This window comes from Rhinopithecus bieti, unplaced genomic scaffold, assembly GCF_001698545.2.
Source record: "Rhinopithecus bieti isolate Rb0 unplaced genomic scaffold, ASM169854v2 scaffold_54155, whole genome shotgun sequence".
In the NCBI taxonomy this organism is placed as follows: domain Eukaryota; kingdom Metazoa; phylum Chordata; class Mammalia; order Primates; family Cercopithecidae; genus Rhinopithecus; species Rhinopithecus bieti.
The window spans coordinates 19,367-34,325 of record NW_016820904.1 but is presented as its reverse complement, the minus strand read 5'-3'; the positions used below and the strand labels follow the sequence as shown (position 1 = coordinate 34,325).

The window sequence follows — 14,959 nt, the reverse complement described above, 5'->3', positions numbered from 1 at the left end:
ATCAGTGTTCAACGGGTTCAGAAATCACCGTGTCCTTGGCATCACCTCCTCCCCACCTCCTCTCCCACCACACAGCAGGAGACACAGTGACTGGAGGGTTTTCAAGGAGGACTACATTGCCCCTATTGAAACAAACGGTCCAACAAACCCTTTCTCGGACGTGTGACAGAGAGACGGTCATGATGTGACATATGAGTAGACGTGCATTTAATGGGCGCTGTGATTGCTGCATTCGTGCGCAATGAATGGTCCAGGCCATTTGTGTCCAGTAGCCGCACAAGCTGCAGGGTCTCATGTTTGGAGAAGGAGGGCCTCTCCGCCGTCCACCTTGCTGGAGTACAGGCGACCCTGGGCGGTAACCCTCTGAGCCATCAGAAATGTGGTGCTCTGAGTAGCCACAGATTTCCATCTGCATCTCCAATACCATTTCCCTCTACTGACGTATCCCTGTTGGGTGCGTTGGATTTGTGCGTGGGTGTGAGGGTAATTTGGTGTGTTTGCTCGCAAAAGGAAAAGCGAATGGCGCTTGCTGGGCTGAGTTTATCAGGGCACTCAGCAGTGGAGAGAGAAAGGACCTGACTGTATTCTTAGGGAGCAGAAATCTCAACAACTCCTGTACACCACGGGCAGTGGTGTCTTAACCTGGAATCAGCTTTGGCAATTTAATAAAATCTTTTCCCGTGAATACTTTTTCATAGGGAGCACTAAGACCACCTGTTTTTACTACGTTTCTCCGGTCATGGGACAGTGGTTACATTTCAAATCGTAGTTCCAGATTTGTGAAAATACCCCAATTAACATCTGCTACATGGCAGTAATCCATTTCCTTCATTAGTGTGTGGTTGGAAGATTTAATTTGAGATAAGTATTCAGTTATCTGGGCTGGGCAATCGTGCCTGGCAAAGGAGGAAACTTAGGGTTCTTAAGGGAAGGGCCTGATGTGTCTAAATGAAATTCTATCGGTGTTTAGCAGCTTATGAGAATATGAAACTAAGGGAGAAGAGGTGAAATGAATATAACAATGTCAGTTAATAGAAATTTAAAATGGGTGACCAATATAAAGAGAGAGATAGAGTCACAACAGTGAAGTGACTTTTGTATTTCAGCAGAACCCTTCCCTGAGAAATGGTCATACCAAACTTACCCCTAGAATGTGGTGACGCTTTCAGGTGAGTTGCTTACCCCTTCTGACTCCTGTTAACCCACACTCATCTGCAACTGCGGATAGATAACTGTATATCATACGCCATGCCTGGGAGAGCTGTTCCTGACCACCTGGGCTATGCGTGTCAGAAGTAACAATGTCTCATGCCTGCATAAAGATAATATAGTCATTCATTATATAATATGAATTTTGGTGATGGTTCACCTGTCACCCAGGCTGGTTGTATGGCCTCAACCCTCCTAGTTCAAGTGATCGTCCCACCTCAGCCCTCCCAGTAGCTGGTACTCCCAGGTGCGCCAAGCAATCATGCCTGCCTAATTTTTTTAAACTTTGTTGGGACGGTGATCTTGCCCTGGTTGTTTCAGGCTTGGTTCTCAGAAACTCGTGGCTCAAACAATCCTCCATCAGCCTCCAAAAGTGCGTTGGATTAGAGGCGTGGAGCCACCATTGACTGCTTCCTTGGACAGTATTTTTATTCCCTGAGACCTCGCAGATGTTGTCTTGGGATGGCGAGATATAGAATAATTCACTGAAGGCACTGCTGAATGGAGGGGACCCTCAGTAAATACCTGGGGGAATGTCCCTGGCAGCTGAGGGTTACTATTTCTTTATAGGTGAAAGGTGTAACAGTCCTCCGGCCTAACCAACAGTATCGACCCTTGGAACCCCAGCGACCATGACTGCTGGGTGACGTCTAGGTAAGCTCCACTTCTCGCAGCGCATCCTTGCTCCTTGTCTTCCCCTTGCTTTCCTACCTGGCACTCCTCTTGGTCTCCTGTCACCACTCTCTCGACTCCTGGGTGTGTGCTCCCGCTGCTTCCTCTATATACTCATCTGCTGGGAGACCCCTGATACCAGCACACGATTCACTGCCTGTCTTCAGTTTGCTTCTTTCTTTCTAAAAGTGGCATTTGCCTGACTTTACTGATACCTCTTCTTTTGTTACAAAGCTCTAAAAATTGTATCTCCTCCACTTCAGGCCCAGGTAGGAATAACAAGGATAATCTGTGTAGACATAAAAAAGTAATAGAACACGTCTGCAACGCCTGTTGTAGGACAGACTCTTTCCTCATCTGTGTGGCGTTGCATGGCTAGGAGTTAGATTCTTTGGCTGTGACATGGCATGAGAACTAGGAGCCATAGTTTTAGCAGCCCAGTGACCTTGGCACAGATTCTTAGTAATTTTGCCTGTAGGATTTTGCATTTCTGGCGAAAAACTTCATGTTTAATTGGGACTCTGATTGAAATGGAAATCTGTGTCATCTTAAACTGAAATAAATGGCCCCCGATCCTCCTTGGTTTGCATTTGATATTTGGTAATATCCACTGGGGTCAAGGCTGTATGATGGGTGAACAAGACAAAGTCCCCGGCTTCTCTCAGCCCCTGGGCTAGTGGGTTGACAGAGAAATAACCATCTGTTGACAGCTGAGTGGGATTGGGGCTGGGACAGGGGAAATACAGGGCATTTTAGGAGCTTGAAGAAGGCCTCCTGGGGTAAATGCTATCTCAGCTGAGTCCTGCAGGGTGAATTAGAGGTAAAAGTCTTGCCAGGAGCCATTGCAGTCCCCAACTGTCCATCGTCATCCCGTTCTACCTGCTGAGGTGGTGAGTTGCCTTTCTGATCAGGCCTGACTGATGAGGGATTTTTCTTTACTCACAGCTGAAAGAGACTTCTTGATCTGGTGACATTGTGGGAATGTTTTTTGAGGGCCCAATAGAGTGTAGTGGTTAGGGACACTAGCTCTGATTCTAGACAGGCTTCCAACCCAGTTCTCTCCATGGCAATCATATAACCTTGAGAAAATTGTCATCCTCACCTGTGAAGTGGGTTTTTGTTTTTCATACTAACAATACCAAACTGAGAGGGGTGTGTTTGTGAGTATGTGTGTGTGTGTTCAGTACATATTCGAACTGTTTCTGATATGGTTCTGTCTTTCTTACCGCAGTGTGTGCTGATAGCCACGACTTGGTGAGTAAACATTCAGAGGACCAGTATCCTCTAAAGAAAACTGGTGAATTCTTGGTTTCCACATTTGTCAAACGAATAGAGCCTGGAAGGCTGATCTAAAGTTTCCATTTAGCATTTAATGTCAATTTTTGGTTGCATTCATCCAAGATGTATTTATCAAAACAAGACAGAGAGATACCCTTATTGCAAAATATGCCATTGGGTTTTTTCACTTAACCTGCAGCAAGATTGACTTTTTTCCCTCAGGAGTACAGTTCTGTGAGCTTTGACACAGGCATACATTCTTGTCGCCACCACCACCACAGTCAGGATCCAGAACAGCCCCATCACCCCAGGATGCTCCCAGGAACTGCCCCACTGCGGTTACCCCTTCTTCATCCATCATCCCTGGTGTAATGTGATCTATTTCCTTCCCTCTAGGTTTGTCTTGGGGAGAGTGTTATGTCAATGACACCAAACAGTTTGTGGCCTTGTGAGGCGGGCTTCCTTCTTTTGGCCCAACGAACATCTTGGATGAGTGTCAGATGCCTCTGTCATAGGCTGTTCTTTTTTCACGAAAGCAGTTTCGCTGTGTGGAAGACCACAGGTGTTCAGCCATCCTTCTACTGAATGACATTTTCCTCACTCCAGTGTGGGGCAGTTTTGCATCGAGCTGCTTTTGCAATTCAGTGCAGGCTTTTCTGTGAACCTAAGTTTTCATTTCTCTAGGTTCTCTAGGGTAGATACCAAGGAGTGGGATGGCTGGATCCTATGGTAAACATCTGTTTGACTTACAAGAAACTGCCAAACTCCTTCTCAAAGTTGCTGTGCCATTTCGCCCTCCCAGTTGCAAAGTGTGAGAGTTGCAGTCGCCCAACATGTTCTCCTTGCTTGGCCTTGCCAGTCTTCACGGTGTTGATTTGCATTCCCCTAATGCTGAAGGATGTTAAATATAGTTTCTTGTGCTCCCGTTCAAGTTTTTCCCCCATTTTCTAGTGGGGTGTTGATTTTCTTATTGTGGAGTTTTGAAAATGCGCCATGTATTTTGGATATAAGATCTGTCAGGTTGGTGATTCTCAAACATTTCCTCCTAGTGGTGCAACTTCGATTTTCATTCTCTGAACACACTGGCTCTTACACAGCCAAAGTTGTGTTGTGTTGTATTCTATTCTATTCTATTTATCTAGAGACAGGGGCTCACTGTGTCGCCCAGACTGGAGGGCAGTGGCTCGATCTCGGCTCACTGCAACCTCTGCGTCCTGGGTCGAGCAATTCTCCTGCCTCAGCCTCCCCAGTAGCTGGGGACTACAGGCATGTGCCACCACGCCAGCTAATTTTTGTATTTTTTGGTAGAGACGGGGTTTCACCATGTTGGCCAGGCTGGTCTCGAACAACTGAACTCAAGTGACCTGCCCACCTTGGCCTCCCGAAGTGTTGGGATTACAGGCAGGAGCCACCACGCCCGGCCAGAGCCAGAGTTTTACATTTTGCCAAACTCCTATTCATCCATCTTTCCTTTCCATGGATCATGCATCCGAGGTCATGTCCTAGCCTCCCCTCACAAAGATGTCTTCCTGCGGTTTCTCCCAAAAGTCTTAGTATTGAACTTCGGTTTGTAGGTCTCTGAACCCTTTTTCCTTAATTGCATGTAAAGGTTGAGGTTGAGGTGCATCTTTTTGCATAAGGATAGGCCACCTCATGCATTGAAAAGCTTATCCCTTCTCCATTGGATTCCCTCTCACACCCATGTCAAAACTTACTGGACACATTTCTATGGATGGATTGATTCATGGACTCTGTTTTATTCCATGGATCTACTCGTCTACCCCTGTAAGCCAGCAATCTCGATTATTACAGCTTTAGAGCAAATCTGAAAATCTGATAATATGATCTCTCTAAATCCCTTCTGCTTTTTGAAACATCAAATATTCTACGTGAATTGTAGAATCTGCTTGTTTATACATGCAAATGTCCCTCAAGGATTCTGAGAGGCAGGGACTGCATTCATTCTACAGATGAAATTGGGGACAATGGACTTTAACCTTTTGGGGTCTTTCAATATGGGAACACATTGTTTCTCTCCATTTAACTAAATCTTCTTTGATTTCTTCATTACCGTATAATAGTTTTGGGCATGCAGACCCCTTCCATGTATTTCGCTCTATACATAACCATTTCACTGTGTTTGTAGCTTTTGTAAAACAGTATTATTTCTTAAATTTAGGTTTCCAGTTACTCGTAGGATTGTTTTCTGTGTGTTGAGTTTCTCTCCTGTATCGCTGCTAAGCTCTCATTAATGAGCACTAAGCTCTTATTAGCTCTGAGAGTCTGGAGGAGATTCATTGGTTGTTTCATGTAGACGATCACAGGATATATGAAAAGGAGTACTTTGGTTTCTTGCTTTCTCCGATGTGTGCCATGACTCTTCTGGCATTATAGCACTGACTAGGCCTCCAGCGTGACGTTGAATAGCTGTGGTGAGAGTGGACGTCCTCGCCTGGTTCGTATCCTTGGGCAGAAAGCATCCAGTCGTTGACCATTAAATGGCTTGTTAGTTGTAGGTTTGACTGTACACACCCTTTTTCGGGTTGAAGAAGTTGTCTTGTGTTCCTGGTGTGCTACAGCTTTTATATCACCAGTGGACTTGGAATCGTATTGAATGGTTTTTCTGCATAGCTTGATGTGATCCTGTCATTTTTGTTCTTCATCTGATCTCTCAATCTGTGGATTACATTGATTGATTTTCAGGTGTGGGAAGAACAACCCTTGCATTCCTGCGATAAAACCCACTTGATGGTGGCTTATTATTCTTCTCACATACTGCTGAATTCCAATTACTAAGTTTTGTTGAATACTTTGGTGCCTGTATTAGGAAAGAATACTGGTCTGTCCTTTTCTTGGTATCCCTGCGGTGCTGGCCTCATAAAATCAGTGGGGCACATTGCCTCTGCTTTGTTTCCTAGAAGAAGTTGTGTAAGTTGGTGATATTTGTTCATTAAACGTTTGGTAGAATTGGCCAGTGAAACTGTTGCGGCCCAGAGATCTTTTTGCAAATGTGTTTGCCTGTGAATTCGACTTCTTTAAAACATACAGGACTGTGCACACAGTCCAGTGTTTGAAATCCATCCTGGGTGAGTTTCCATAGCTTGTGGTTTTCAAGTATGTGCTACATTTCCTCTGACCTGTGGAATATGAATCTGTAGAGTCGTGTGTGTTCTTACCATATTGACCCTTTTATGTTTTCTGGGTCTGGAGTGCAATCTCTTCTTGCATTCCTGATAATTGGTAACTTGTTTCTTTGCCCTCTTTTTTCCCAGCCAGTCCTGCCACGGGTGTATCAATTTCATTGATCACTTCAAAGAACCAGCTTTTGGATTAATTGAATTCATCTATGTGTTTTTCTCTTTGAAGTCTCCTGGGGGTTTTTGCTTCTGTTATTTAGTAAAATAAATTCTTATCCACACTCGGAATTTGGAAACGATTTCCATAGGCGTGAGCAGCCCTTTTGACTAGATGCAAACCCAGTGGTCGGGAAGGTGAACATACAAAAGGGTGTGTCCCCATGGTGCAAACGCTTACAGTTGAGTAAAAGTCTCCCTTGTGAATGGATGAAAAATGAACGCTCATGGGCAGAGCATCTGTGAGTCACGCCTTGATTATTCTACAAATGATGCTTGGGAAGGGGTTGGAAAATGTCAGCAGGGAATTGACATCGTCGAACTGCATCGCAGCCTTTTGCACTCCGTGTCATGTGGGTGCATTAGTTGGTATCATTTCTAAATCCTTTATTAGGTGGCATTAATATTCTAAGCTGGTGACATGTATGATCTCACGTCATCCTCAGAAGAAGCCTAGGACAGGGTCTCTGTATAATCTCCATTCTACACACAGGAAGTGGAGGGACAGAGAGGTTGAGTAAGATGAATAATCATGTGTTTTCTTCTGGTCTTATCACCTTGTGTTGCAGTCTGGGTTCTGCCCGCACACATTCCTCGCTACCTTCTTCGTGTCTGAGAACCTCCAGCTTCACCTCCTTTTCTGGACCCAAGGGCCTGGCGGGGCTTCCAGCTGGGACCAGACCTCCATGGATCCACTCCAGAAACAGAATCCAGCATCACCTTCCAAATCTTCCCTGATGACAGCTGCAGAGACTTCCGAGGAAGATCCAGCGTCCTCTCAGCCTTCTTACTCAGAACAGCCGATGATGGGCCTCAGTAACCTGAGCCCCGGTCCTGGCCCCAGCCAGGCCGTGCCTCTCCCAGAGGGGCTGCTCCACCAGCGGTACAGAGAGGAGAAGACGCTGGAAGAGCGGCAGTGGGAGAGGCTGGAGTTCCTTCAGAGGAAGAAAGCGTTCCTGCGGCACGTGAGGAGGAGACACCGCGATCACATGGCCCCCTATGCTGTTGGGAGGGAAGCCAGAGTCTCCCCGTTAGGTGACCGAGGTCAGAATCGATTCCGATGTGAATGTCGATACTGCCAGAGCCACAGGCCAAATCTTTCTGGGATCCCTGGGGAGAGTAACAGGGCCCCACAACCCTCCTCCTGGGAGACGCTGGTGCAGGGCCTCAGTGGCTTGACCCTCAGCCTAGGCACCAACCAGCCCGGGCCTCTGCCCGAAGCAGCACTCCAACCACAGGAGACAGAGGAGAAGCGCCAGCGAGAGAGGCAGCAGGAGAGCAAAATAATGTTTCAGAGGCTGCTGAAGCAGTGGTTAGAGGAGAACTGAGACGTGCACCCACATGGGATGGAGACCCAAAGGGACTGCCGTGTTGGCAGCGCCTGGGTGTGGGCCCATTTTGGGGACCAAACACCAAGCTGTGGTCGGATGAGTGCCAGGACCTGTGTGCCAGGACACGTGGGAATCCTCCCAGCATGATGCTTGACCGACCCCAGGAAGTCCTCATCTTTTGTGCCTGTCATTCTTGGATGGCTGTGAGGCATTCCTTGGCAAGGGACGCTGCATACCAGCGGTCCTCGCCGCATCTCACGTGGCTCCCGTGATGCATGTTGTTGCTTTCCCACCCGGGATCTCCATCTCTCTTCCCTTCCTGCTGTCAGTAAGAGATCACATGTCTGTGTAGTGTGAATGCCTTGTCGCTGTCCTGTGCTTTTGCACCATTGAGTTGACTGCCTCTGAGAAGCAGCACTAGGCCTGTTGAAATGCAGTGTGCTGCCCTGAGATCCAGTTTCAAGAACGGGCAGCTAAACGCAGTGTGGGAAAGGGATGTGGAATGAGAACTTGGTGGTTCACCGCTGTACTGTTTGTGTAATCATTTATGTATGTGGTAAGCTACATGTATGTAAATATTGCAGTACCCCTAACAGCCGAGTAGTATTCTCCCTTGCAGGAATTTCTGACGGGGTTCCTCATCATCAGTACCAAATAAATATATGTAGGAATGGAAAATGGGTGTAGAATTCAGGTTTGTTCCTCAGTATTGGTTTGTTTCTCATTAGATCTGAGCTGACTACCTTGAAATCTCCCCCAGCAGGGGATCCGGGTTTATTGAGGGAAGCTCTACGCTGTGGAGACTGGGAACGGGGGAGGGAGGGCACCAGAGAACACAGCCCAGTCACTGTTTGAGCCCTGCAGCGGGGCCAGCATCCAGACCAGCGAGGCAGGGCCATGACTTCGAAGAGAGGCTTCCTGTGCCCAGGAGACGTGGAAGCAGAGTCCACCACCCACGGTGAGAGCCCTGCGTGTTGGTGCTGGTGCCCTGGCTTAGGGGCTGCGGCGCCATTGCTTGTTGTGTGGTGGGCCCAGGTGGCTGAACCTGAGCAACGGTTTGCACCTGCTTTGTCAGAACCAGAGCATCCTTGGGTTCTTCCAACATCTTGGGATTTAGACATGTGTGTCTTTTAATTTCAGGAGGCACAAATGATTAAATCTCTTTTTTTTAACCTCTGCAGAATCCTGAGATGTGAACCCAACCAGTACCCGTGTGACTCCTCTGAACTGAAAACAAATTCTGCTTTGTGTCAGTCTGTTTTAGGTAGTCCCCAGAGCTGTCTTGCTGCAAAAGTCTATGCGTCTCCTGCCGACAGAAGTGGCTTGAAAACAGGTAAGCGTCTTAGGTTCTGATGCTGAGATCTCATGAGAGAGTTGACAGTTGAACTGACCTAGCTCCAGGGGAGAAGGGAAAAAACAGCAGGGCTTTTCCTTCTTGAAACACAAAGGTGAATCTCGGAGGGCTTCAAAGGGGTTCGGGTTTCAAAGGGGTTCGAGGCATTGCCCTTTGGCTGATGTTTCCTAGGGTTCTGACGGTATTTTCCCCATTTCTGTATGTCAGCTGCCTTCCTCCACTCCCACACACCCATCCTCTAGCAACATTTTCAGTTCCGCTTTATGAATTTGGAAAGCAGAACACCAGAGAAGTTAGGGAACTAGCCCACGGTGGCACAGGCAGTAAGAGGTAGAACAAGCATCCGAACCAGCACCCGAACCTAGGCAGGCTGGGATCGGAGCTGGCCCCCTTCAGCAGTTCACCTCTGTGAAGGCTGTGGGTGAAGTGCCTAGAGCCGGGCTTTGGTGCTCATTTCATAGCTGGTAGCACCAGGTCTTGGTGAGATCCATTGCTGAATCCTCCACATAGTGCCGTGGGCCAGGTACAATCATCCCCACCTTGCGGAGAGTTTGTGCAGGTCCTAAGGTGGTGGCCAGAGATGCATGCATTTGTCTGACTCCCCAGCCACTCAAATGCTCTCTGCGGACCTTCTCAGTCAGCCCATTAAGCGCACCAGGTCCGTGCTGCCAGTGACAGTCATCATTTCAGCAATCATCAGGGTTTCCATTTTCTCACCTTGCCTCTCTCCCTTCTGGGCTACGTCGACTGTCGTGGTGGGGAGGTGAGGAGGAGTTGGAGCGGTAGCCCTGCTTTGGGGGATTGAGCGATTCATCAGGGAGAGAGAGCTGACCCCATCTTAGTCTGTGTCCTTCCGCTATATCATGAAATACAACGGGCTGGGTGCTCTGGATTGGATATGGTGTGTTTATCCCCACCAAGAGTCAGGTTGAAGTTGAATGCCCAGTGCTGCAGTGTTGGGAGGTGGGTCCTAGTGGGAGGTGTTTGGGTCGTGGCAGGGATCCCTCATGAATGATTCAGTGTCCTGTGATGCCATCCTGCTGGGCTGAGTTCTTACTCTCACAGGTATGAATTAGTTCGCAGGAGAGTGGATTGTTCACAAGATTCTGGCCTCCCTGGATTCTCTCTCCCTTCCTTCTTTCCAAGTGATCTCGTTGCACACGCCAGCTCCTCTTCCACTTTCCACCATGAGTTGAAGCAGCCCGAGGCCCTCACCAGATGCAGTTGCCCAAAAATGAATGTTTCAGCCACCAGAATTGTGAGCCAGATAAACCAATTGTTTCCTTTAATTTAAAAGGTTTATTTATATGAATTGTTTTTAGAGACAGGGTGATGCTCTGTTGCCGACGAGGGTGGAGTGGCACGATCGTGGCTCACTACAGCCTTGAACTCAGGTGGGATGCTCCCACCTGAGCCTCCCAAGTAGCTCAAGGATGTACTGCTATGCCAGGCTAATCTTTAAATGTTCTGTAGAGATAGTGTCTGGCCGTGTTGCCCAGGCAGATCTCGAACTTCAGGCCTGAAGTGATCCTCCCACCTTGGCCTCTCAGAGTCCTGGGATTAACAGGCACGAGCCACTGTGCCTGGCTTCCAGTTTTCTTTAGAAATTAGCCAGTCTCAGGTATTCTGTTATAGCAAAGCAAAATGAACCAAGACAGCTGGCAATTTGTAATGGAAACACATTTATTTCTCATGACCCTGGATGCTGGGAAGTCCAAAACGAAGATACCGGTATCTGGTATCTGGTGAGAGTCTTCTTGGTATTTCCTCACGTGGCAAAAGGTGGAAGGACAAGCCGGGAAGAATGTTATGTCCTCACATACCAGACGAGGAAAAGAGAGAGCAAACCGACTTCTGCAAGCTCTTTTCATAGCAGCATTCATTCACTCACGAGGGCTCTGCCGTGATGGCCTAAACACCTGCTGTTATTCCACACCTCCCAACACTGTTGCAGTGGGGATTAATTTCACTGTGAGTTTTGGAGGGAACACAAATATTGAAACGCTAGCAGGCACGCATTGTTGTGTCAGAGAACGGGTGTTTGATCCTGTGCGGTCCCAGTCCCAGGAGATGAAAGGAGTGAGAAGGATCTGAGTTGGAAAAAGCAGACATCAGGGGCTTGCTCAGGGAGGTCACAGATGCACAGTGCCACAGGGTCTCCAGGAACAGGCATGGAAAATGGGTGGGTGGCGGTAACCGAGGCACTCGGCACACCCTCCACATCCTCACTTCCAGGTCTTTGTCCCTGTACCTGCGTGTTGGGGGTGGATGGGACTTGGGGGTCATGTCTGAGACACCATACTTTCCCAAGTTACAGACTAGGATCTGCAGTCCTGTGATGTCCACAGGTGTCCAGCATGCGACATTTTAGAGTAGAGACCAAACCAAAGGCACCAGCAGGCGAGAAAGGATTGGGACAGGGAAAGGTGCAAATGCAGTGATCACGTGGGACATCGGAGTAGACCCGGAGAATGTAAGGAAATAGAAAGACTGCATTAAAAATCTTCCCACTAGGGAGAGTCTAGGCTCTGGTGCCTCGTTGGTGAAGTCTATCCAATATTTACAAAACACATAATACCAGCCCTTCGCAGATTCTTTCAGAATGTAGAGGAGGAGGGAACATTTCCCAACTCATCCTCTGAAAATTGTATTATCCTGCAACTAAAGGCAGACAGAGGCTGGGCGTGGTGGCTCACGCATGTAACCCCAACATGTTGGGAATCCGAGGCGGGCGGACCACCTGAGGTCAGGAGTTTGTGACCAGCCTGGCCAACATGGTGAAACCCCGACTCTACTAAAAATACAGAAATTAGCCGAGTATAGTGGTGGGCACCTGTATTCCCAGCTACCCGGGAGGCAGAGGCAGGAGAATTGCTTGAACCTGGGAGGCACAGGTTGCAGTGAGCCCAGATCGCACCACTGCACTCCAGCCTGGGCAACAGGCGAGATTTCTCTCAAAAACAATCATAATAATAATAGCAACGCCAGACAGAGACAGCAGAAGAATACCATAAACCAATATCCATCATGAATATGCATGCGAAAATCCCCAAGAAAATATTAGCAAACCCCAATCCAGCGACACATACAGTGGGTTACGCAACATGACCAAGTGACATTTATTCTGGGAATGCAAGTTTGACTTAACATTCAAATTTCAGTTAAGGTAATCCACCCTGTTAATATAATAGAGGACAGGAACTATATCATCATCTTCATAGACAGAGAAAAATATTTGACAGTATCTGATACCCATTAGTGATAAAACCATGTCTGCACAAAGATATGTGCTCAGATGTTCACTGCAGCATTTTGCAGGAAGGCCCCAGAGTGGAAACAAGCCAAATGTCTACCAATCAGTAAAGGGATAAAGAAGTGGTATATCCATACGGCCGAATGTTACTGAGCCATGACAAGGAACACGCTACTGATGCACGCTACAGCATGTTTGCGCCTCCAAGACATTATGCTAACTGACAAATGTCAGACACAGAAGACCACTTACTGCACAAGTCAGTTTATAGGAAATGCCCAGAGAGGCAGCTCCACAGAGAGAGAAAGGAGCTTACTGGTTGCCTGGGCGGGCCTGGAGGTAAAGTAATGGGGATTGACTGCTGCTAGTGGGTACCAGGGATCTTTCTGGGATGATGGAAGTATTCTGAAACTGGATGGTGGTGAGGGCTGCAAAACTGTGTACATTTACTTAATCTCTCCGTATTATTCCCTTTAGGTACGTGAAAGTTTGTGGCAAGCAAGTTTGTGGCAAGCAAATTAAACCTTAGTAAAACCATTTAAAACATGTAGTGCAAATGTGACCGTAAGTCGTGGAGGAAAGGGCGTGCAGTCATTTTTTTCTACAACAGTAAGCAATATCCCCTTTCTTTTCCTATTCCGCGTCCTGCCTACATGTCCTGCCTGGTCGCCTGGCTCCTCCACGTGCACCTGATGCTCCAGCCAGATAGACTGTGCACACCTGGGCAGAGGGAGTGCTGGTGAGTGCACATGTCTACGTGTGTGTCTGTGTACGGTGTGCGCACGTTCCTGGTTCCTGCACAGGCAGCCTGTGGGTGCATGCACTAGTGACTGTCAATCCTCTGTCTGTGGGCAGGCTCCCATAATCCATGCTACATCCTGAATTCCACTGCCGGTTTTTCTGTTCACCAATCTCAAGGACCTGCTTCAGTTTCCCTGGTAACCAACCTCAGCCCTTAGCTTCAACCTCTGAGCACAGGAAGACAGCCAGAGTGGGGAGGGGTGGTGTCTCACCCACAGGGCCCCTGCCGGAGCTGAGCACCCCAATGGGATGAGTGGCAGCACGGTTACCAAGACAACAGAACTCTCGACCCCTTTCCACCTGCAAGGCTCTTCTTTCTCCCTCTCCTGGGCCTGCCGAGTATCAGGTCAGAAAGGGAAAGCTGTGGCATAACCACCCTCCTAAGTCCTTGAAATTGCTCTAGACGTGGCTGTAGAATAAATATGTCAAAAGATGCTCTTGAAAGAGAGGCAACCCCTACATTTTTTTTCCAATTCATTAACTACAAACAAGGCTATGGAGTCCAAGGTTATATTTTAAAAAACAGGGCAGGTGAAGGGCAGGTGAGCTTATGTCTCTCAACATCAGCTGTGCATCAGGTCTCTCGTGGAGCATTTGTCCAAGAGCGGATGCCGGACCCAATCCCCAGAGAGTCTGACTTAGCAGGTGTGGAATGTGGCCCCAGCGTGAGTATCATTTTGTAACTCCTCTTATGAAAGCCGAGGTGGCAGCTGCAGAAACGGAACCATCCTCATAGGAAGTAAAGCATGTCTGAAACACAAGGTCCCTCGTCAAAGGGAAAGCAGGACGTCTTTGTTCCCTGCTATGCTGGCAGTTTCTAGGGCTAATAGATTTCCCGGGCTAAGGAAAGGTCAAAAACATTCAAAGTAGCATGAGTGCTTGTTTTACAGCTGACACTGTGCTCGCTTTCCTCTATAGTCCTGAAATCAAAATTTTCATGTTAACATGCTGCATTTGCCAATGAAATATATTGTTGTTTCTGGTGAGGGTCTCCTATGTTCGAGTTATTTTTTTAACTTTCCACACATCCTCTGTATTATTATTATTGTTATTATTATGTGTGTGTGTGTGTGTGTGTGTGTGTGTGTGTGTGATAAGAACACTTAGCCAAAGATCTACTCTTTTAGTAAATTTGAAGTATACAATAGTGTTTTTAGCTATAGGCATTATGCTATATAGTAGATCTCTAAAACTTCTTTATCTTGCATAACTGAAACTTTGCAACTTTGACCATCAACCCTCCACTCCCTGCCCCAACCAGCCCCTGGCAAACACCATTCTATTCTCTGTTTATATAAGTTTAATTATTTTAGATTCCACATATAAGTGAGGTCGCACAGTATGTGTCTGGCATATTCACTTAGCATAATGTTCTCAAGGTCCATCCATGTTGTCACAAATGTCAGAATTTCCTTCTTTTTAAGGCTGAATAATACTCCATTGTATGTATATACCACATTTTCTTTATTCATCCATCAATGAACACTTAGGTTGTTTTTATGTCCTGGTTATTATGAATAGTGCTGCAAAGAACATGGGGGAGTATCTGGACTATAAATACCCAGAGTGAGATTGCTAGATCATATGGTAGTTATTTTCAAGGTGAGTAAAACACTGCATAGATACGTTCACGAGACATTGCACAATCATTCCTTGAATCTAGAGATGGCTCAGATTTGTATTAGCTGATGTGAATGAATCAGCTCCC

At 47.2% G+C, this 14,959-nt stretch overlaps 1 protein-coding gene across 1 annotated transcript; it reads left to right on the top strand.

Annotated features, from left to right (window-relative positions):
- Positions 1-4,564: 4,564 nt before the first annotated feature.
- Positions 4,565-8,521, top strand: LOC108520601 (protein FAM156A/FAM156B). The gene has a single exon (XM_017860022.1). It carries the CDS (start codon positions 7,199-7,201, stop codon positions 7,838-7,840), a length of 642 nt encoding a protein of 213 aa, XP_017715511.1. The 5' UTR covers positions 4,565-7,198; the 3' UTR covers positions 7,841-8,521.
- The last annotated feature ends 6,438 nt before the right edge of the window (positions 8,522-14,959 follow it).

What these genes read in the sequence shown, in the direction of transcription:
- LOC108520601 (XM_017860022.1), top strand. Translation starts at nt 7,199, where the DNA reads ATGGATCCACTCCAGAAACAGAATCCAGCATCACCTTCCAAATCTTCC.